Raw genomic sequence first — 22,196 nt, forward strand, 5'->3', positions numbered from 1 at the left:
TGTTTGAAGGTAACTATCATGTACAAAAAATTAGACTGGTTCTATTGGACAGTAGAATAGAGCCAGAGAAGTAAAAGTTCACAAGAAATACAAGTTCACAAAAAGTATAAATTTTGCCTTAATGACAAGAAAAACTTGCAGAAGTTTTTCTTCTCAAACCACTCAGCTAACATCATGACTTACCTCAATTAAGAAGTTTCCTCTTCCATGCCTTCCCATCGTGTATGACTCTTATTCATGTTCTGTAATTTTGCCACAGGTAGTCTTCCTAACCTGTCGGAAGCATTCCATGCTTACTCTTGATGTTACCACCAGAGTACTCATGAAGCGTTGTGGCTATCTTCTTTTCATTCCTCATTCTTGTCCTGTAGTCACCACATCTCTCTCTCTTTCTTTTGTATTTAATATATTAACAATATGATGAAAATAATTTGTCTGAAATTTTAATATTTCTAGACACTGTAACTTGGGAAGTGGCATGGTATCATGGGAAGAGTCATGAACTGTGTGTCAGAATCTTTGTCTCTGCCATTTGCTAGCAAATTTTGAGTCAGCTCATCTTTTTGCTTCAGTCTCCTTAATTGTAAAATGTGAAGAATAATAATAGCACCTACTTCCCAGGTTTTTTGTTAGCATCAAATTAGATGATATTTGTAAAGTGCTTAGCACAGTCAGTGCTTGGTGCATAATAGGCAAATTAATAATTGTTTCTTCCCTCTCTCTAGTCTTCTTATGATAGAATTCCTTGATGACACCATTTGTTGCTGTTCCTTGAAATTCCTTATTGATTCTATATTGCATCCTATTCATGCTCGCTTTGTATTTTTCCATTGCCCTCTGTGTGATATTCATTTTTAATTCTTTGAATATAGTTGTATTCTATACCTCTCTGTCATATAGCAATATAGGTAGAATGTGAGGATTAAAAAGTTTAGTCTTGGGTTGGCAGTTTCCTGAAGGCAATCTTGACTTGAAGGAAGGGGATTATCTGAAGTAGAAGGGACTAAGAGTACAATTTCAGATTAGTCCTTTTGTGGAGATTTTGGTATAGACAAAGCATATAAGAACTCTGACTATAATATATAAGTTGTAATCAGGAGAGGTTTGACTAAAATTAGTGGAATAATCAGTCTTTAATTTTTCTTCTTTTGATATATAACTAACACATTCTTTTTGTCCTCTTGTTCATAGTTGATGCCTGTGTTCCTTTCCCTCAATTAGATTGTAAGCTTCCTGAAGTCAGGGACCATATCTTACACTTCTGTGTCTGTCACAGTACTGAGCACGTTGGAAAGTGCTGAATAAATACTTGTTAATTTATACTTGATCCTTTTTGTACCTGCAGAAAAAAAGTGCTGTTGTTTAAAAATGTGGATGAAGTGTTTAATATGATTATACATGTATAGCCTATATTAGATTTTATGCTGTCATGGGGAGGGGGAAAATTTAGAACTCAAAATCTTATATAAGTGAATGTTAAAAAATAAAAATAGATAATAATTTTAAAAATGGGGATAAATAATTCATAGGATGTGAGATTTAGATCTGGAACCTTAAAGGACATCAAATCCAGATGCTTTGTTTTAGGCAGATGAGGAAATTGATGGACAGAGAGGTTAAGTACATTTAATGCTGTGATGAATTCAGTATTTTAATGTGACACTTTGTAGTGCCAATGTGATACCTACAGCAGCTGCTATGGATATGCATGCGTGCTTCCAAAGTATTCCAAAATCTCTTCCTCAAAGACAAAACCAAGACATTTATTCAAACATCAGAAAGCCAAATCCATCATAGTAACCAAGAAATCTATACATGTTATGAATGCAGGAAGCAAGGTCATCCCCAAGCCTTTCCTCTGTCAGACCTCCCTACAAACAAGCTCCATTAGGCAAAATCACTCCCTCACTCATGCTAGCTGCTCTGCTCTGCTCTGCCTATTCTCTGTCTTAGCTCCACTTCACTCTCTCTTCCTCCTGTACCCTTCCTGCTCTACCCATTCAGCAAACTCCTCCCACCATCAGCTCCATTTGACTTAGGCTGTGGGCTGGGCCAAAGCTCACAGTAGGTCTCATGGGCCTATTAACGGGCAGCAAAGATCTTCAAATTCCCTTACCATTACATTTTTATAGAAGGAAATAGGGAGGGAAGGAAATAAGCATTTATTAAGCCCCTACTGTGTGCCATGTACTAGAGTGACTGTCTTTATATTTGCTTATAGGAGCAGTATCCAAGAACCCCCATAAGATTGGATCTCTTAATATAGATCATTCTGTAGTATAGAACCTAAGAGCACAGTGCTTTGTTGCTCTTCTTTTTAGAGTAGTACTTAAGTATGTGGACTCCTAAATATTTTATGCATTCAGCCAAGAGTTTTGTTCATAATACACAAAAAGACTGGTGATTTTGTGCATTTATTTTATGTTACTACTTTATTATAAAGTTAGAATCTTTTAGGTTCAGTGTACATCATTTTACTTTCAAAATGAAATCATTTCTTTTCCTTTTTGTCTTTGATTGACCATAATTTCTTTATCTTGTGGAGAGAGAAACAACAAGTTTTGGCATCTTGATTGGTGATGTGGGATGAGAGCAAAGGAAACTCACTCCAAACCAAATGAATCCATTTCTTATCCTAGATTTATTAGGAGCATATAAAAAATAGGGAGAAAGGGAAAGAGAAACAGTTATGATCCAGGAAAATAAAAATCTTGTAATTTTAAGACATTTATTTAAAGGGGTAACCTTCCCCATTTTTCTATGCCTGTGAATATACATTCATCTGATTTTGGCTATACTTATTGTAAGTAATATGTAGGCTCTCTTGGGAGTTTTTGTTGTTGTTCAGTTGTGTCTTATTCTTTATGAATCCATTTGGAGTTTTCTTGGCAAAGATATTAGATTAGTTTGCCATTTCCTTCTCTAGTTCATTTTACAGATGAGGAACCGAGGCAAACAGGATTAAGTGACTTGTCCAGGGTCACATAGCTAGTGTCTGAGGCTAGATTTAAACTTATGTCTTTCTGACTCCATGCCCAGTGCTCCATCCGTTGTACCACCCAGCTGCCCCTAGGAGTTTTATGTGGTTTTGTTTATTTTAAACCCAAAGATGTTCTCTATGTCATTTGAATTTTTACTATTCTTTGCTTTTGGTAGAGGGTGTTGCAGATTTTACAAGGCTCATTATTGTTTTCTTTCTTTCATGCTTCTAACACCAGTCTTTCACTAAATTCTGTTTAGTCTCTTCTCTCAGATCTTCATCTTTTCTTGTTCGTAGCCACCAACCTGGCACAGGTCCTCTTAATCTCACTTAAGATTCCTACTTAGGCATCTTACTGTCTCTTCTGTCTCTGATTTAGCTGACAGGCTATGTCAAGCTTCCTTAAATGCCATTTTGGTCTTGGAATATCCCTACTCATAAATCTTTGTGGCTTCCTGTTGTTTCTCTGTCAGATGTAAACTGCTTACCATGTTCTTCAAGGTCCTTTCAAGGTTTTACTACTCTAATTTCGCATTATTTTCCAGCTTGGACTTGCTTTATTGGTCATGCTGTCTTTAACACACAAACACTTCTGCCTTCAAAACTTTGCTCCTGGTTTCCCTCTCCCAGACACGTTGTCTCCCCTCTGGTTTCCTGTCTTGCAGGTTGTCTCTCTCTTCCTTTGGAATCCACTTAGCTTATTATTTTAAAGGTCTTCAGGTATAATAATAATAATGAGGAATATGATAACTCACATTTATATAGCACCTGGTACTAGGCACCCAGCTTAAATGCTTTACATTTATCTCATTGGATTCTCACAACAACCCTGGGAGGTAGGTGCTGTTCTTAATCTTCATTTTATACGTGAGGATGCTGAGGCAGACAAGTAAAGTTGTCCACAACTAGTAACAGTGTATAAGGGCAGCTAGGTGGTACAGTGGATAGAGTGCCAGGCCTGAAATCAGGAAGACTCATCTTCTTGAGTTCAAATCTGGCCTCAGACACTTAATGCTTGTGTGACCCTTTTTGCCTCAATTTCCTCATCTTTTAAATAAGCTAGAGAAGATAATAGCAAATCACCCCAGTGTCTCGGCCATGAAAACTCCAATGGGATCACAGAGTCAAATATGACTGAAAAATGACTGAACAAACTTAACTAACTGTATAAAGTTGGATGTGAACTTGAGTCTTCCTGACTCCAGATCCAGTGCTCTACCAGCGCTACACCACCTTGCTGCCTTATGGATATAGAATGTGTCCTGACTGTACATAGATTGCAAGGCAAATTTATGACATATTATTACTATATTACCAGTTTAACTTTGATCTAGTAATTCATAAAGAAACAATAAAAGCCATTTTGGATTCCTTCCTTGTCACCTATCTTAAAAGCATGTGGTGGTATAGGTAAAGAGTGCTGAATTTGAATCTGGGTTTGATTTAAGAGCTAGGTTTGAAATACATCTCTAAAGCTCAGTAACCCTCTTTGGGCTTCAGTTTCTTCATCTCTAAAATGGGGATATAAGTGTATGATCTTAACTGACTAATGTATTCCACGCTGGAGGATTGTGAAGTTGAGATAAAAATGAGTTTCAGCTTCCGAAGAGCTTACTTTACTGGGGACAACTAGACACCAACACAGATAATTGTAAAATGTGATATTATATGTGAGAGTGCTAGGTGCAAAACAGTCTATGTTGGGTCTGAATGGAGAGCAGGGTTTTGGAGACTTGCCACACTTCAGGGTCTGTTTTTAGCTATACATTTTCAGCAGTTCTCTGAGCCTGCCTAGGACATTTTCTTGTGCACCACAGTGATTTCTGTATTGCTTAGTGCTGAACAGCTATTAAAGATACAGTATACTTGAAAAAAGTCAACACAATACTTTGAAGATGTTTATTTGTCCTTTTTGATAGATATGGCTTTGGAATTGAAATTTTATGTAATGTTTCCTCTTCTTGTCCTGATCTATTGCTTATAAAATTATGTATATTAAGTATTTGCTTTATGGAAATTTTAAAAACAATTATATTCCTTTTTACTTCTATTTTTAATGAGGTTTAGATGTAGTACAGCATCATTCAAGTGACTGAAACTGCTCTTTTCAAAATTACCGGTGATCTGCTTGCCAATCTTAATGACCTTATCTCCATTCTCATTTTTCTGTGACTTTTGAGAGTCAGTCACCCTCTTCTCCTGGATACTCTGTCCTCTCTAGTTTTGTCGTCACTGTCACACAGCTAACAGGTGGCTCAATAAGGATTTGAACTCAGGTCACTCTAACTCCAAGTCCAGCACTTAATCTGCTACCTGCAGAGATCAGTGTCTCAAAAACCTAGAGAGGACAGCGTATCCATGAAAAGAGGACTTATTCAAAAATACTTATAGCTTTTTTTTGTAGTGGCAGAGAATTGGAAGCTGATTGGGATACCTCTCAATTGGAGAATGGCTAAGTAAGTTATGGCATATAAATGTGGAATACTTATTTAGAGAAACCGGAAAAGACATGAATTGATGTAAAGTGAAGTGAGCAGAACCAGGAGAATAACTTATACAGCAACAATAATGTAGTAAAGACAACTAACTTTGAATGATTTAGGAACTCTGATTGGTGTACTGACTAACCACAGTTCCAGAAGACTAATGATAAAACATGCTACTACTCACTTCCTAACAGACAGATGGGGAAGGATTACAAAATGAGACTTATTTTTGGCATAACTAATTTGTAATTTTGTTTTGTTCAACTATACACATTTTTAAACAGGTTCTGTTTTTCTTTTTCAATGGGAGAGTTGGGAAGTGAAGGTAAGAGGGAATAGGGAAAGGAAAGGAATAGGCATTATATAGTATGGACTGTGCCAGGGACTGTGCTAATAAGTGTTTTTACAAATACCTCATTTGAGTCTCACAACCACCCAGTGACGTAGGTGGTGTTACAGTTGAGGAAACTGAGGCAAACAGTTGTTAAGTGACTTGCTCAAGATCAGACAACCAGTAAGTTTCTGAAGGTTGATTTGAACTTGACTGAGTCAGGAAGGTAAATTTTTGCTGATTGTTGTAGCAAAGGACTGGAATCAAAATAGGTACTTATCTAATAGGAAGTGACTGAAGAAACTGTGCATTGTGAATAAGAAATCATAATTATGATAGAAATACGAAAAGATTTAGATGAGATGCAGAGTGAAAGGAGTAGAACCAGGAGAGTTGCACAAGTAACCACATTAATAGTATGAGGGGAAATGACTTTGAAAGACTTTAGAAGCTTGACCAAAGCAGTAGCTGTTGATCTGATTTAGATGGACCTAGGCTGAAATATACCTCACTTGTCTTGGCAAAAAAGTGATGACACAAAAGGAACTGTGTATTCTTACACATAACCAAAATATTGATTTATTTGCATGGTTATATGTATTTGTTGCAAGGGAGGTTTTCTGCTTGATGGTGTGGGGAATCAACAGAGAGTAAAGGAGCATGAATTAGTAGATAGTGCTAGACATGAGAAAAAAGCACCAATAAAATATTTCTTGAAATGCACAAAAGAAGCAAATGCAGAAGTGTACACAAACAGAACACCCTTGTTAAATTTAATATATGTAGTTCTTAAGTAAGTGTAGTAGTTTCTTATACAGTTCTCTTTGTTTTGAAATTTTGTGCTTGTACCACTTCAATTCTAGTGTCTGTTTTACATTATCTTTTGAGTTATTTGTAATTTTGATTCTTTTGATATCATGGTGTTCAAGGATTTGAAGCTTTTTGCCATCAGTGGAAGAATATTGGTAGTTGGATCTTTGTGGTGCAGAGCAGCTTAGGGTCATTGAATATTCTGCACAGTTTCTCAGATATGATCCACATCACTCTTTATGGACTTCTGCTGTTCTGGGCCCATTCAGTCAATAAGTGTTAGCCCCGACTTTTTAGTGGAGGGAAAAAGAGGGGAGGTGAGAGAAAAACATGAAGTTTACTCTCATCACATTCCACTAAAGGAAGGAATAAAATGCACACTCATTTTGGTATGAAAACCTATCTTACAATATGGGAAAGTGGGGGACAAGGGGATAAGCAGGGTGGGGGGGATGATGGAAGGGAGGGCATAGGGAGGAGGGAGCAATTTGAGGTCAACACTCATGGGGGAGGGACAGGATCAAAAGAGAGAATAGAAGCAATGGGGGGCAGGATAGGATGGAGGGAAATATAGTTAGTCTTACACAACATGACTATTGCGGAAGTCATTTGCAAAACTACACAGATATGGCCTATATTGAATTGCTTGCCTTCCAAAGGGAAGGGGTGGGGAGTGAGGGAGGAAGAGAAGTTGGAACTCAAAGTTTTAGGAACAACTGTCGAGTTCTGTTCTTGCTACTAGGAAATAAGAAATACAGGTAAAGGGGTATAGAAAGTTATTTGGCCCTACAGGACCAAAGAGAAGATGGGGACAAGGGCAGAGAGGTATGATAGAAAAGAGGGCAGATTGGTGATAGGGGCAATCAGAATGCTCGGTGTTTTGGTGTGGGGGGAGGGGACAGATGGGCAGAAAATTTGGAACCCAAAATTTTGTGAAAATGAATGTTAAAAGTTAAATAAATAAATTAAAAAAAAAAATAAGTGTTAGCCCTCCATTGCTGTGATGTGAAATAATTCCTGCCCTCAAGGAGCTTACATTCTATTGAAGGAGACAACATGTACGTATAGAGCACAGGTTCTTAACTTTGGGTCCATGAATTTGTTTTTTCGGTATTTTGGCCCTAAATATAGTTGGTTTCTTTTGTAATCTTTGTATTTTACTTTATACATTTAAAATATTATTCTGAGGAAGGGTCCACAGGCTTCATTAGACTGCCTTAGGAGTCCCTGACATCTAAAAAAAGGGATTAAGTACCTTTAACACAGAAGTGTATATATAAAAATGATAAAAAGTGATTTCAGGGGGAAGAAAGCATTAGCAGATGGGGATCAGTAAAAAGTGACACTTGATCTAGCCTTAAAGGAGTCTAGAGAGTCTTAAGAGGCATTGTTGAGGAAGAAGTGCATTTCACACTTGGAAGGCAGCCAGCCAGTGCAAAAGCAAAGACAGGAAATAAGAACAGTAAGAAGGCCTGTTTGTCCTATAGAGACCTTGACCAAGTCTGGAAGGGTAGGTTGAAACCAGGTTGTGAAGAGTTTTAAGTGCCATACAGAAGAATTTATATTTGACCCCAGAGATAATAAGGTGCTTCTGGAGTTTACTGAGAAGGCAAATATTTCATCTGTCTTTTAGGGAAATCATGATCAGCTGTGTGGAGGATATATTCAAATGGGGAGACACCCGAGGCAAGGAACAAATTAGGAGGTAAATCCAGGGAAGAAGTGATGAGGGTCTGAATTAGGGTGATGGCTCTGTGGATTTAGAGAGAAGGGGTTAAATTTAAGAGATATGGTGGAGGAGATACTGTGGAGGCAGAAACAAGTTTTGGCAACTGATTCAGTATGTAGGATGAATGAAAATGAGGAGTCAGGAATGAAACAGATTTGCAAACCTGTGTAAGCTGAAGGATTATAGTTCCCTCAGCTCCTCTATTTCCTCTGTGAAGTGTTCCTTAAGTGGACCTTCAGTGATCTCTTCTGAAATTCTACAGCGTTCACTATATAGTCTAGCTCTTAATTAATTAGAGACAACTAAATGTTGTAGTAGATGGAGTATTAGACTTAGAATCAAGAAAGCCTAAGTTTGAATCCTGCTTCATTCGTCTTAAATGTGTCAGGAACTGTGCAAATAGATGAGAATATAAAGAACAGCAAAAACACAGAATTAGGACAAACATTAGAAAACAGGATTTCAGACATTAATTAGCTAATGTAACTCCAAGACTCATTTTTCACATCTTTAAAATAGGGGTAATTACGCCACCTATGAGATTGTTGAGAATCAAATGAGATAACATGTAAAGTACTTTGCAAACTTTAAAGCCTTTTACAAATACTGTTAGTTCTTAATGTCAAAGGTAAAGACAATCAAGTTCAAATATAACTAGTATGAACATAAATACCTTTCCTATTGTGCTGGACATTTTAATCATTGTAAATATTTATGTTATAGAGAGAAGTAAATAGCACTGTCTTTGCCAAGAAAACTCCAAATGGGTTTGTGAAGAGTCAGACATGACTGAAATGACTGAACAACAACGAATATTTGTGTCAGTAATAAAACCGATAGTGCCCAATTCTATTTTAGTAATTGTTGAACTTATGGGATGTTTATATACGGAAGATATCAAAGGGCACTCAATATGGTAGGATTGGCTTCGATTCAATTATTCCAGGAAGGATTTGGACTTTTTAATGTGAAGATAGTGCTATTGACACTCCATGAATTTTGAGTTACTTTGTAGCAGTTGTTATGGGTTTCACTGAACTGTCTTCTTTCTCTCTTTCTTACAATCAGCAAAATGCTGAATGTGATGAAGAGTGCTGAGGAATCATTCTCTCAACCATATCAACAAATAGAGATTAAGCATATATCCATTCAGAGGTTCCGCTTGTCCTTAAAATTTTTTAGCACTTTTCTAGGTTGAGGTAATTGGCTTACGTAGACTAACCTTTTTTTTTTTTCTGTTACAGTTCTATAAATGTTAGAAATACAAGCGTATGTGCACAAATTTTCAAATCTGTAGCTGACCTAAAATGTTGATTGGGGTGGTGGGGGTGGGGGAGTGGGCTTATTTTCTTTTTTCCTCTCTTAAAAATTTTTCTGTCTTCATTTTTTCCAAATAAAGGCTTATTTTTTTCTCCCTGCTACTTTCCCCCAGCTGAACAATAAAGAAAAAGAAAACCCTCATAAGAAATATGCATATTCAAATGAAATAAATTACTACATTGCCATATCCAAAATAATATGCCTCATTCTGCATTTTTGAGACTATTACTTCTCTGGAAGGAGGTAGCTAACTTACTTCATCTTTGTTCCTCCGTATTCCTGATCTATCTTTGCATTACAAGAGGTCTAAAATCTTTCAAAGTTGTTTCTCTTTAATGCTGATGTCATTTTATAAATTGTTCTTCTATTTCTGTTCATTTTACTCTTCATCATTTTATAGAATTTTTTACAGTTTTTTCTGAAATTGCCACTTTTTTTTTTTTTTTTTGCAGTGCAACAATCCATTACATTCATATGCCATAATTTAGCTTCATAGGTGGGTACCACCTTACTTTACCATGAAAAAAACTGCCATGCATATTTTTGTTCACATGGATGCATTTCCTTTTTACTTTGTCCTCTTTAGGGTACAAGCCTACTAATGGTATTTCTGAGTCAAAGGGCATGTACAATTTGGTAACTTTTGGGGGAATAATTCCAAATTGCTTTTCAGGATGGCTGTGCCACTTCACAGTTGTATGAGCGGTTCATTAATGTTTCTGTGCTCCTATAGGGCCCCTGACATTTGTCATTCTCCCTTTTGCAACTTTGCCAAACTGCATGTGTGAAGTAGAACTTTGAATTGCTTTAATTTGCATTTCTCTAGTTACTAGTAATTTTGAGTATTTTTATATATATGTATAAATACCTTGGATTTCTTCCTTTGAAAATTTCCTGTTCATATCTTTTACCATTTATCTACTGGAATGGTTCTAGCTTTTATAAATTTGAATGAATTTCTTACCTATTTTTTCCCTAGTTAACCCATTTCCCTTCTAATTTTACTTGATTGGGTTTGTTTGTGCAAAACTTGTATAAAATTTACAAGTTTTGTATAAAATTTGCAATCAAATTTGTCCATTTTATCTTCTGTGAGTTTCTCTATCCCTTCTCAGTTTCTTTTTAAAAGTTTTATTGATGACTTTTGTTCTTAAATCAAATGATTATTATCTCCTTCTTTCTTCCCAATTCCTCATGAGTTCTTCCTTGTAACAAAGAAAAATAGTTAAGTACAACCACCTGCTGGGTGTAGTGACTCCATCTTTAATTGTGTACAACATTCCATAGCTATAGTCTCCTTTCTCTACAGAAAGGGAGGAAGTATTTTATTCTTGGGGACCAAAATTGTTATAATAGTTAGTAAGGATTCAGCTTCATTTTTTATGTTCTTCTCATTTACATTATTTGTAGTCATTGTGTTTTTTTCTTTCCCCACCAGATACTGAACGAGCTGATTGTGCATCCATTTACATCTTTAATGTAGATCAATCTCCGTCAACTGTAAACCAGCCAATTTGTATTCCTCATCATGGATTACAGTCTCACACCTCAGTTTTGTCACCATCTCTTCATCTTCAAGGTCACAAAAACTATGAAGGAATTTGTGAGATTCCTGAATCTAAGTATAATCCACTAGGGGGTCCCAAACCCTTTGAATGTCCTAGCATTCAAATTACATCAATTTCTCCCAACTGTCATCAAGGAATAGATGCTCATGAAGATGAACTGCACACAAATGGCTCAGAAGGTGATTATTTGGAAAGACCTTCTAGGGATCATCTCTATCTTCCTCTTGAACCATCATACAGAGACTCCTCCCTTAGTCCAAGCCCAGCCAGCAGCATTTCTTCCAGAAGTTGGTTCTCAGATGCTTCTTCTTGTGAGTCTATCTCTCATGTTTATGATGATGTAGAGTCCGAGCTCAATGAAGCTGCTGCCCGATTTACACTTGGGTCTCCTTTAGCTTCTCCTGGTGGTTCTCCAAGAGGTTGTCCTGGTGATGAATCTTGGCAACAACAGTATGGATTTGGACATTCATTATCGCCTAGACAGTCTCCTTGTCATTCTCCTAGAACTAGTATCACTGATGAAAATTGGCTTAGCCCTAGACCAACATCCAGGCCCTCATCAAGACCTACCTCCCCATGTGGGAAGCGACGACACTCCAGTGCTGAGATTTGTTATGCTGGTTCACTCTCACCTCATCATTCACCAACCCACTCTCCTGGTCATTCTCCCAGGGGAAGTATAACAGAAGACACATGGCTAAGTACTTCTCTCCATGGTGTGCAAAGCGTGAGTCCTGCACACTTTTCATTTCAGTGCTGTGCAGAGACTGACATCCCTCTGAAAACAAGAAAGACTTCTGAGGATCAAACTGCCACTTTACCAGGAAAAATAGATGTTTGTCCAGATGACCAAGGAAATTTATCACCATCCCTAGAGACTACCATAGATGATAGCCCTGGATCTCAGCATCCTTTAAAGAAAGATGTGTCTAGTGACCAATTTCTTTCAGTTCCTTCGCACTTTACCTGGAATAAACCAAAACCTGGCCATACCCCTATATTTCGGTAAGGGAATACAAGCACGTAAATTTGATTTCTTCTTAGGAATAAATTATATATTAAGGAGTTAACTTAATGTAACTTCATCTGTGCAAAATAATGTATTGCAGTTTCTTTAGAGTAAGTAGTAAATAAGTAAAATTGAATTTAAATTATTTTTTTATTAAGGTGTTTTGGGGTAGTTTTGATACTTTTTTGGGTAGCCAGCCATAATTGTATAATATTTAAATGGCAGACAGATTATACTGTAGTGTGAGACATAACAATTTTGGCGAGATATTAGATTGGTGGAGTTCTGATTTCCCTCTGCTACTAGACCGCTCTTTGTTTGACCTTTGACAGATGAACATTTGTGAGGAGCAGTTTATCTTGTCAACACTCATTGGAAAATCTGTAACTCTTTTCTCTCCAATCATCCCTCTTTGTCTTTCTCCACTACTTTTCTCTCTCCCCTTCTATTTTTCTTTATTTCCATTTATCTGCCTGTTTCCCTTGTCAATTCTTTTCTCCCTTTCCCATTAATTATAATATAAAACTGAAATGTATATTTTAGCATCATGTTCCTTGGAAGTTTTTTTTTTTAATATTTTATACTCATGTGTCCCTTGACCAGTATTTTTTTCTCACTCTGAAAATAAATTTATTCTATATTATAGTTTATCTTCCTTATCACTTATTTTGTCCTCTTCAGAAATAAAACTGATGTGTGTCTACCATATAAATTTTCATATGCTTCAGAACAAATGATAAACATCCCTTTTCTTCAGGCTACAGAACTTCATGAGTGACATTTCCTTTATTAACAACGTTCTTGCTTTTTCTAAACTTTATCTCATGCCTCTGCCCCAATTCTTATATTTGTCTCCTGTGTACTCCCATAATCACCATCTTCATCCAAAGCCCATCACTTTTCACCCAAAGTTTTGTAATGGCCTCCTACTCATGTTGGTCTCAGTTCATTCTATCTCCTTTTTAGCCATTATATGTAGAGCTGCCAAAAGAACCTTCTTCAGGCCCTGATGTGTGTTGTTCCTCTCTTCCCTCTTGTTGCACACACAACTCATGCGACTCATTCTCCCTTCAAAAGCTTTCAGTGGTTCCCTGTTGCCTCTAGAATAAAAATATAGATCCCTTCACCTCACTTTAGCACCGTCAGCTTTCTGTCTCTGATTTTGCTTTCCCACTTTACTTTCTGTTAAGTCCCCTTCATCCGTTTGCTTTCCAGCCAGTTTGTGCTACGAGCTGTTCTTTGAAGTCAGCAGTCCACTTCTTACTTCAGAGCCTTCCTTCAACCATCCTGGAGACCTCACATATCTTTACGCCACTCAGAAGCCTCCCTCAACCTCACCCTCTTTTCCCCAATATTCCTTGTGATTGTGCTTCTTCCTTCTTTTATTTGTCCATGTGCGTGTTGTATTCCCCTTGCTGTCAGAGACTTTTGCATTTAGTGTTTCTTGAGTTTCCAGCATCTTGCATAGGTCCTCTTGTATTTGCTGAATAGACTTAAAATATGAGTGTGTATGTATCTATTTATTAAAAAATGTGTATATGTGTATGTGTATATATGTATATGTACACTTGAAAAACCTAAAAGATGTGGGAGGTGATAGTTTAATAGGTACTTGATCAATATTGAATGTGGCAAAGTAATTACCACTTAACTCTTACATATTAATGTATTCTGAATTAAGGATACTTCAGGAATTCTACCATCCAGGGAACATGGCTCATATGTGGACAGACAAAATTTGCTTAAGTGTATTTGTTTCCTAATTTATATGATCTTTAAGATAACGTACACTTTCTGCGTTTCTAAATCATCTACAACAGTTCACTTTCACAAAATGCTGTTGGTTACTTCATAAGGGGAAAGGTATTAGTATTTATATTGCTTCTGTGTGGCAGACTCAGTGGTAGTGGTAAGTGCTTTTTACAAATATTTCCTCATTTGATCCTCAAAAAACTGTGAGGTAAGTACTATTTTACCCCTATTTCACAGTTGAGGAAACTGAGACTATCAAGAATTTAAGTGCCTTGCCCAGGCTTATACAGCTAGTGAGTGTTTGAGACTGGATTTGAACTCAGTTCTCATTGTCTCCAGACCTAGTTCTTTATCCACTGATAACATAATTGGTATAATTTATACCAGCAATAATCATGCCTTTCTTGTTAGTGTGATGTTAACCCTGTATGATTATAATGTTTTCTTATATTCCATATTATTTGGTATGATTTCTCCTTCTTATGGCTTTTCTGGCTGTATCTCTAGTTGTCAGTTTTAACCATTTTTGGCTCTGTGTCCTTCCAATTGATTATGCCCACAGTTTCTTAGGAAATCATCCCAATTTCTTAAAATTCTCCATCTTTTTGTTCCTTAGTCATAGAATACTTAGAGTTGGAAGGGAATTTAGTTATCTAGTCTGACATTATGTCCAGTCCCTTCTACACCTTCACTGGCAGCTGATTATCCATCCTTTGCTTGAATATCTAGTGATGTGACTGAATCACTGTCCATTTACTTCAACTGGGGGCTTTGTTTCTAGAACCTTAACTTCTTGCTCTGGACACAGTTTGATTTTGTTGATATCCTTCATCAAATACTGATATTTACCTAGATTTGTGATCTTACTGAATTTAGAATTCTACTCAGTAATACATATTGTAACCCATTCTTATTTAGTCATCTTGTATAACTCTTGTTCAAGTTCTCCCAGAGGGGGTGAGAGTGTACTTGTGGTGGCTTTCCTTGATTTCTTCCCATCTCATGAGATTACCCATGTAATGCTCTGGTCATTCACCTGTCATCTCTCTTGCCATGTGACCACCCCTTCTTTTCCTGTCATAATTTCTTGGTATACTTTGGAGTCTCATTATTGTCTTATTATACCTATAATTGATCTCTCCATTGCTCTCTGTGATACTGTAGCTGTTACTGTGTACAATGTCCTCCTGGTTCTGTTCATTTCAGTTTGCATCCGTTTCATGTAAGTCTTTCCAGGTTTTTCTGAGAGTATCCTGCTTGTCATTTCTTGTAGCACAATAGTGTTCTTCTGTAATCATAACTGACAATTTGCTCTGCCATTCCCCAGGTGTTGGGTGGTACTTCAGAGTTATTTGAATTTGCATTTCTCTAATCAATAGTGATTTAGAGCATTTTTTTTCATGACTGTAGATAGCTTTGGTTACTTCTTCTGGAAACTGATCATATGCTTTGATTATTTATCAATTGGGGAATTACTTGTATTCTTATAAATTTGACACATTTCTCTATGTATTTGAGAAATGAGGCCTTTATCAGAGAAAAAACTGTTAACATTTTTTCATTTATGATTACTTTGTATTCCCTCCATCCCATTCCCCCCCCCCCACATTTATCCTAGTCTCTCCTTTCTTTCACCCTATCTGCTCAAAAGTGTTTTGCTTCTAACTTCTGCCTTCCCTGTCCTGCCTTTTCTTTTATCCACTGCCCCTCCCCCTCCCTCTCCTTCATCTCCTACTTTTCTGTAGGGTAAGATAGATTTCTGTACCCAACTGAGTATTTGTTATTTCCTTTTTGAGCCAGTTCAGTGAGAGTGAGGTTCATGTACTCCCTCTCACGTCTCCCCATCTTCCCCTCCGGTGGAAAAGCTCTTTTGTGTCTTTTTTTATGAGATGATTTACTCAATTCCATCTCTCCATTTCCACTTCTCGTAATGCATTTCTCTTTCTCAGCCCTTAATTTTATTTTTTTTTAGATAATCATCCCATCATATTCAACTCAATACGTATGCCCTCTGTCTATATAAATGCCTTCTAACTGCCCTGTTAATGATAAAGTATTTAGGAATTATAAACTATCTTACCATATAGGAATGTAAACAGTTTAACCTTACTGAATCCCTTATGATTCTCTTTCCTGTTTACCTTTTTATGCTTCTTTTGAGTCTTGTATTTGAAAGTAAAAGTTTCTATTCAACTCTGGTCTTTTCATTATGAAGCTTGAAAGTCCTCTGTTTCAGTGAATATTTTTCCCCCTGAAGGATTATGCTCAGTTTTGCTGGATAAGTGATTTTTGGTTATAATTCTAGCTCCTTTGCCCTCCAGAATATCATGTTCCAAGCCCCCTGATTCTTTAATTTAGAAGCTGCTAAGTCTTGTGTTATCTTGACTGTAGTTCCATGATACTTAAATTGTTTCTTTCTGGCTGCTTTGCAGTATTTTCTCCTTAATTTGGGAGCTCTGGAATTTGGTTATCATATTACTAGGAATTTTCATTTTGGGATCTCTTTCACAAAGGAGGTGAGTGAGGGATGGATTCCTCCAGTTTTTGTTTTACCCTCTCATTCTAGAATATCAGGACAGTTTTCCTGAAATTTCTTGAAATATGTCTAGTCCTTTTTTTGTTCATATTTCAGGTAGTCCTATAATTCTAAAATTATCTCTCCTTGATCTGTTTTCCAGATCAGTTTTTTTCTAATGAGATATTTCACATTTTCTTCTATCTTTTCCTTCCTTTGATTTTATTGTTTCTTGATGTCTCACAGAATTATTAGTTTCTAGTTGTTCAATTCTAATTTTTAAGGAATTATTTTCTTTAAATGAGCTTTTGTACCTCATTTTCCATTTGGTCAGTTGTACTTTTTAAAGCATTCTTGTCTTCAGTAAATTTTGTATTATCTTTTTTCATCTGGCCAGTTTTACTTTTTAAGGTATTCTTCTCTTCTTTGGATTTTTTTTTTCTTCTTTTACCATTTAGCTTATTCTGGTTTTTTAAGGTGTTATTTCGTTCAGTGTTTTTTTGTGCCTCTTTTACCAAGCTGTTGACTCTTCACAATCGTCTTGTGTCACTCTCATTTAGTTTTCCAATTTTTTGTCTACTTCTATCATTTGATTTTAAAAATCCATTTTGAGCTCTTCAAAGAATTCTTTTTGACCCTGAGACCAATTCACATTTTTCTTTGAGGCTTTGGATGCAGTAATTTTGACTTTGTTGTCTTCTTTTGAGTTTGTTTTGATCTTCCTTGTCATCATAGTAACTTTCTGCGGTCAGGAAATTTTTTTTTCTTTCTCATTTTCCCATTCTATTTCTTAACTTTTAATTTCATATTAAAGTTAGTCTCTGCTTTTGGGGAGGAGGGGGAACTCTCCTAAGTGTCATGTTTTTGGTTCAACTGTTTTCAGAGCTAGTTCTGAGCATCCGTAAGTTTTCAGTTCTTCCAAAGTGCTGTGATCTAAGGAGAGTTATGTTTATTCCTCTTGTGATCTATGATTGACACAGGCGTTCTTTTCTGCCTTGGAACTGTGATCAGGGTCCCTGCTCCAATGAGGCCCCAAGCTCTGGTGTGCCTCTTCCTGCCCTGGGACTACAGATCCTTGTATGGACAGTGCAACAGAGTTCTTCCCCCCAGTACCAGCAAAGAAATCCTTGTAGTCTCCTTCTGACCAGTTATCCATTCCTCTTAGTATCTGTGGGCTGAGACCTCTGGACTCTTCTGGCTCTGCCAATTCACTTGCCCCCAAAGCTGGTTTGCTACCATGTGTGGCCTGTGCTGGCACAGTGTATTGGACTGCACTGTACTCTAAATCTAGTATGACAGACCTTTCCTGCTGACCCAAGTTGTCTTGGGCTGGAAAATTGTTTTACTCCATCCTTTTGTGGGTTCTGCCATGCCAGAATTTTTTTTTTAAAGGCATTATTTAAAGGTGATTAGAGGGGAATTTTTGGGAGAGATCTGACTCTCGCTCTCTGGAGCCAGTCCTTGGATTTTCTCTGCCATCTAGGCTAGTCCCTAGTACTGTTGCTATCCAGTTTCAATACTATTTGCCAGATCAACTCTATCATACTCCCCACGGCAACTCTTTTCCTCTTGGGTTGCTTCTATCACCACTGCCCCATTTCCTCTTAGTAGATACCTTAACTTATGCATCACATAAAAGATCCCTCATCCAATATTGCTTTGTTTCAGTTACAAAGGATGAGGTGGGCCTTCTTGCCAACACTGGCCCTTCTACTTATGCTTTTGGAGCTTCACCTTTTAATAATTGTCTCCCCTCCTAATTTTTAACCTCTCCTGTTCCCTGGTTCTTTCCTTGATACCTTTGAAAATGCTCATATCTTTCTTATTCCTAAACTTTCACTTGACTCTGCTGTCCCTCCGAGTTACCATCCTATATCCCTCTTTTCTTTTGTAGCCATATTTCTGTAGAAAAAACTATCTTATGCTCACTTTCTCCACTTTGTGTTTTTTTAAGTTTCTGTTTTTTATTCTCTATTTAAACACTTTTAAAAAAAGAGTCTTACTTCATAAACCAAACACAAAAAGAAGACTATCGAACTATGAATTGTTCTCAGATAAGAGTTGAGTTATTCAAATTTTTTTCTTGAGTTTTTCTTTTTGGGGGGGAAGGAGTTTTAATTAGGGGGTGTAGATTCTTACAAATGACCATTGAAACATTTTTTTAAATGCACATTAGAGAGCAGAAGGAAGTAATGATGAAGAGAACAATTTTGAAAGTAATGTGTAGAATTTAATATACATTTTTTTAAAAAAAAGTAACTCTAAAGTGGAAGTTCATTCACATACATTGATAACTAAAAGAGAAAAATAATTTCATAAAAAAGGGGGAGACAGCACACAGGCTTTTCTAGAACTTAGTAATGAAGAAGTTGAGATATGAGAGCAAGAAGAGAGGGTTGGCAGGGGAGAAGGGAGGGAGAGACAAGGGATGGGGAAGGAGATAAGAGGGGGCAATCTGTAGAGCAGCTGTGTTGAAATTGGGATCAAAGATGCATGTAGAGTTTTTAACCTCACAACATATTTTAGATTCTTAACCTTTTCTCCATAAACACAGCTGCCAACCTATAAACTCTATTGTGTATATATACATGTACGTGAAAGGTGGTCTCAGAATCAGGAAGACCCACCTCAAGTTTTACTTCTGACACATACTGGCTGTATGACTGGGCAAGTCATTTAATCCAGGTACCTCTTTACACCTCTAAGTGGCAATTACAGATTTACTTTGGTAGAGAAAGTTTCCTCAGCATTTTTACCAATAAAGTGAGAGGTTTGGACAAAAAAAAAGATTTTGGGTGTTACTTTCAAAAAAATTATAGTTCAAAAGCTGTTCAAAGGTCAGAATTAGCCATTTTCTTTTAACAGTAAAAAGCAGCTGGAAAATGGAAGGGCAACTACAGTTTTTACTATTTTAAATAAGTCATTTTGCTTAACACAGTCTTTATTTTTTAAATATTTTGTTTCTGAGACCAATAATTGAAAATTCTGGCACTGCCAAAATAGTTTCTCTCTTTTGGTAACGGGTAAAGCAATATTCACCTTTGTGTTTTCTTTGTAGCACATCCTCATTGCCTCCTCTAGACTGGCCTTTACCAACTCATTTCGGACAATGTGAACTGAAAATAGAAGTACAACCTAAAACCCATCACCGAGCCCACTATGAAACTGAAGGGAGCCGTGGTGCAGTAAAAGCATCTACTGGAGGACATCCTGTTGTGAAGGTATCAGGCTTTTGAGGTGTAATTTTTCCCAGTGGACAAATCAGTTGAGAATCTTGTCTATTCTGCAATGAAGAATATAACTCTCTCCCCCTCTGCTGGTGATTGTGGACCTAAATAGAAAAACTGTTCTTAGAAGGGAGGTATAGTGGCTGCAACATTGCCAACATGGCACTGTTAAGTAAAACTGAGAGATTTCCCTTTGGGTTGGTAGTCTGCCTCAGATCTTCCAGAGAACTTTCCACTATGGAGAGAGTTCCTGTTTCTGGGCCCTTGGTCTCAGGTTTGTGACTGTAGAAAAGGCACTCTTGGGAGAATTGGGCATTTTATGCCAGGTGCCTTTAGGATTTTCATGATTTAAATGTTCCAGTATTACGCTTATTGACTTTTCTTCCATTTTATACTTTAAGAAAAGGTTGATTGGATATACTTGGGGTGCTTGAGCATTCATCTTCTGCTTTATGGTTATGCCACATTGGTAGTTGGTTCCTCATATTTCCCACAGCTTGGATAGCCCCTTATCTGTCAGCAGGGATAGAAGGCATTGCTCCAGGTTCAAGTGCTAGATTTCTCCTCTAATAAGAAGATCATTAGTTCTGGTCCCAAAATACAGCATAAGAACTAGAAGAAATATAGTTGTCTCTGAGACCTGGGAAGAAGAATACTTACATTGTACCAAGCCTCAGCTCCACTCTTCTCTCCTTGCTATTTCAGAGATACATTGTAAGACTTGGTTCTTTATGGAGCTTCTAATAAGTAAACCTATTATGGTGGGGGCTTGAATAATGTTTGAAGGAGTGCTGACTTGAATGATGTCAAACGAATTGGCAAGTAAGCTTGCATGTCCTAAACTCTACCAAGGTTCTTCCTAGGCTTATGAGAGAAGCATTCTTAGATATTTTCTAAAATTCTTCTCAGATAATAATTCAGCCAGTTTCTTTGTTACATTGGACTGAATTTAAATATTCAAGTTTACACTGGTAAAGTAAGGTTATTCTTCTTGGTTCTTGGAGTTATACTCTCTTAGGAGACTAAGTGTAAGCTTATCATATTGCCATAACCTACCTTATTACAAGATTTATGTGGTAGGATGGTAGAAGTGTTAAAAATGCTAGTTTTTAATTCCCCTGAGGTTCTTTGGATTTTGTATACTTTTGGATTTTGATACTGTGATGTAAGGAAAAAAATTTGTTTCTATAACCTTTCTATATAATCTTATAACCTATATAACCATTGTTGTTGTGTTAAAGTCACGCCTATTTTTGAGATGGGTCATGTTTTATTTTCTGTTCAAGTTATTAGTAGTAATGCATTATACCTGTTACTAGGAGACTAATCTTCTCACAAATTTAAAATAGCCAATAAAGCTTGTGCTTTTTTAGTAGCCAATGAAATAAGAGAAGGTTGTCTGTTTAGAGTGAAAATTTCTGATTGTAATTCTCAGCAGTGAAAAACATAATTTTTTGTCTTTAAGAATAAAAGATTTTCATAGGTCATAACTGTATGAAATTGATTTAGATAGATTATTGACAGAATTTTTTTTTATGTAGAATTATAATGTCATGCAGTTAATTTAGTCCATACCTAAAGAAATATCCTCTTGTAAAACATCCCATAAATGGTTACAAAGATTTTGTTTGAAGACCTTCAGTAATGAGCAACTCATTTGCTTATGAGGCAGTTTTATTTATGATTTATATATAGTAATTATTTCACTTTTAAGACAGTTTTAATTATTTAAAAAGGTAATATTCTGCAAATGCTTAATTTTTAACGTAGCTTCTTAAATAAAACTACTGAATGATAGTGTGTGGCCAAAGTAAGCAGATACAGTGATGGCTTCTTGATTTGTATTGATAATAAGTTTAGATTGAACTCATTTTCAGGTTTCCCTGATGCAGGTCAGATTCTGAGGAGTTTGTGAGACGTTGATATTTAATTTTTCATTCTGAGCAGTTTAATTGATGCTATCTTTGAACCAACCTTAGTAGACCTTAATTGGTAGAAGAGACTCCTCAGCAGTGAAATTGATGTAACTTCCAGTTGTTGAAGCAATAATGACAATCTTCTGAGTTCCTGAATAGAATAGGAAGCAAGGGAGGGAGAGAAGGAAAGAGAGAGTTTAGCTTAGGTAATTAGAAGTAGGAGAAGAAATGTTATATTAAAAGATGTATTGAAGTGTAGCTTAAAGAAATATAGCATCATTTTTTTCTTTTTTCAAATCACAATATTAAATACCAAATAAAATGAACTTATACAAAATAAAGCAGAAAATGAGGATTATAATGGAAATATGAATCTTATGTACAGCTTTTTTTTTTAAAGTATATAATTCAATGATATTTTCTTTTTAGAAGTCATTTTTAGTTCCAAATTTTCTTCCTCTACCTCTTCCCTCCAGCCATTAAGAAGGCAAGCAAAGCTATTCATTATACATTTGAAGTCATGCGGAACATATTTCCATGTTTGTTATGTTGC

The 22,196-nt window shown here is 36.5% G+C and overlaps 1 protein-coding gene across 4 annotated transcripts in view; it reads left to right on the forward strand.

The window, feature by feature from the left end:
* NFATC3 (nuclear factor of activated T cells 3) overlaps positions 1–22,196 on the forward strand; it is a 173,928-nt gene that overhangs the window by 34,705 nt on the left and 117,027 nt on the right. For all 4 annotated transcript variants that reach the window (XM_072636144.1, XM_072636143.1, XM_072636147.1 and 1 more), the window contains exons 2-3: positions 11,095–12,229; positions 19,559–19,721. In XM_072636144.1, the coding sequence (XP_072492245.1) occupies positions 11,095–12,229; positions 19,559–19,721 (1,298 nt within the window). The remainder of the gene's footprint in view (positions 1–11,094; positions 12,230–19,558; positions 19,722–22,196) is intronic.

The sequence above is a fragment of the Notamacropus eugenii genome, chromosome 1 (assembly GCF_028372415.1).
Source record: "Notamacropus eugenii isolate mMacEug1 chromosome 1, mMacEug1.pri_v2, whole genome shotgun sequence".
NCBI lineage: Eukaryota > Metazoa > Chordata > Mammalia > Diprotodontia > Macropodidae > Notamacropus > Notamacropus eugenii.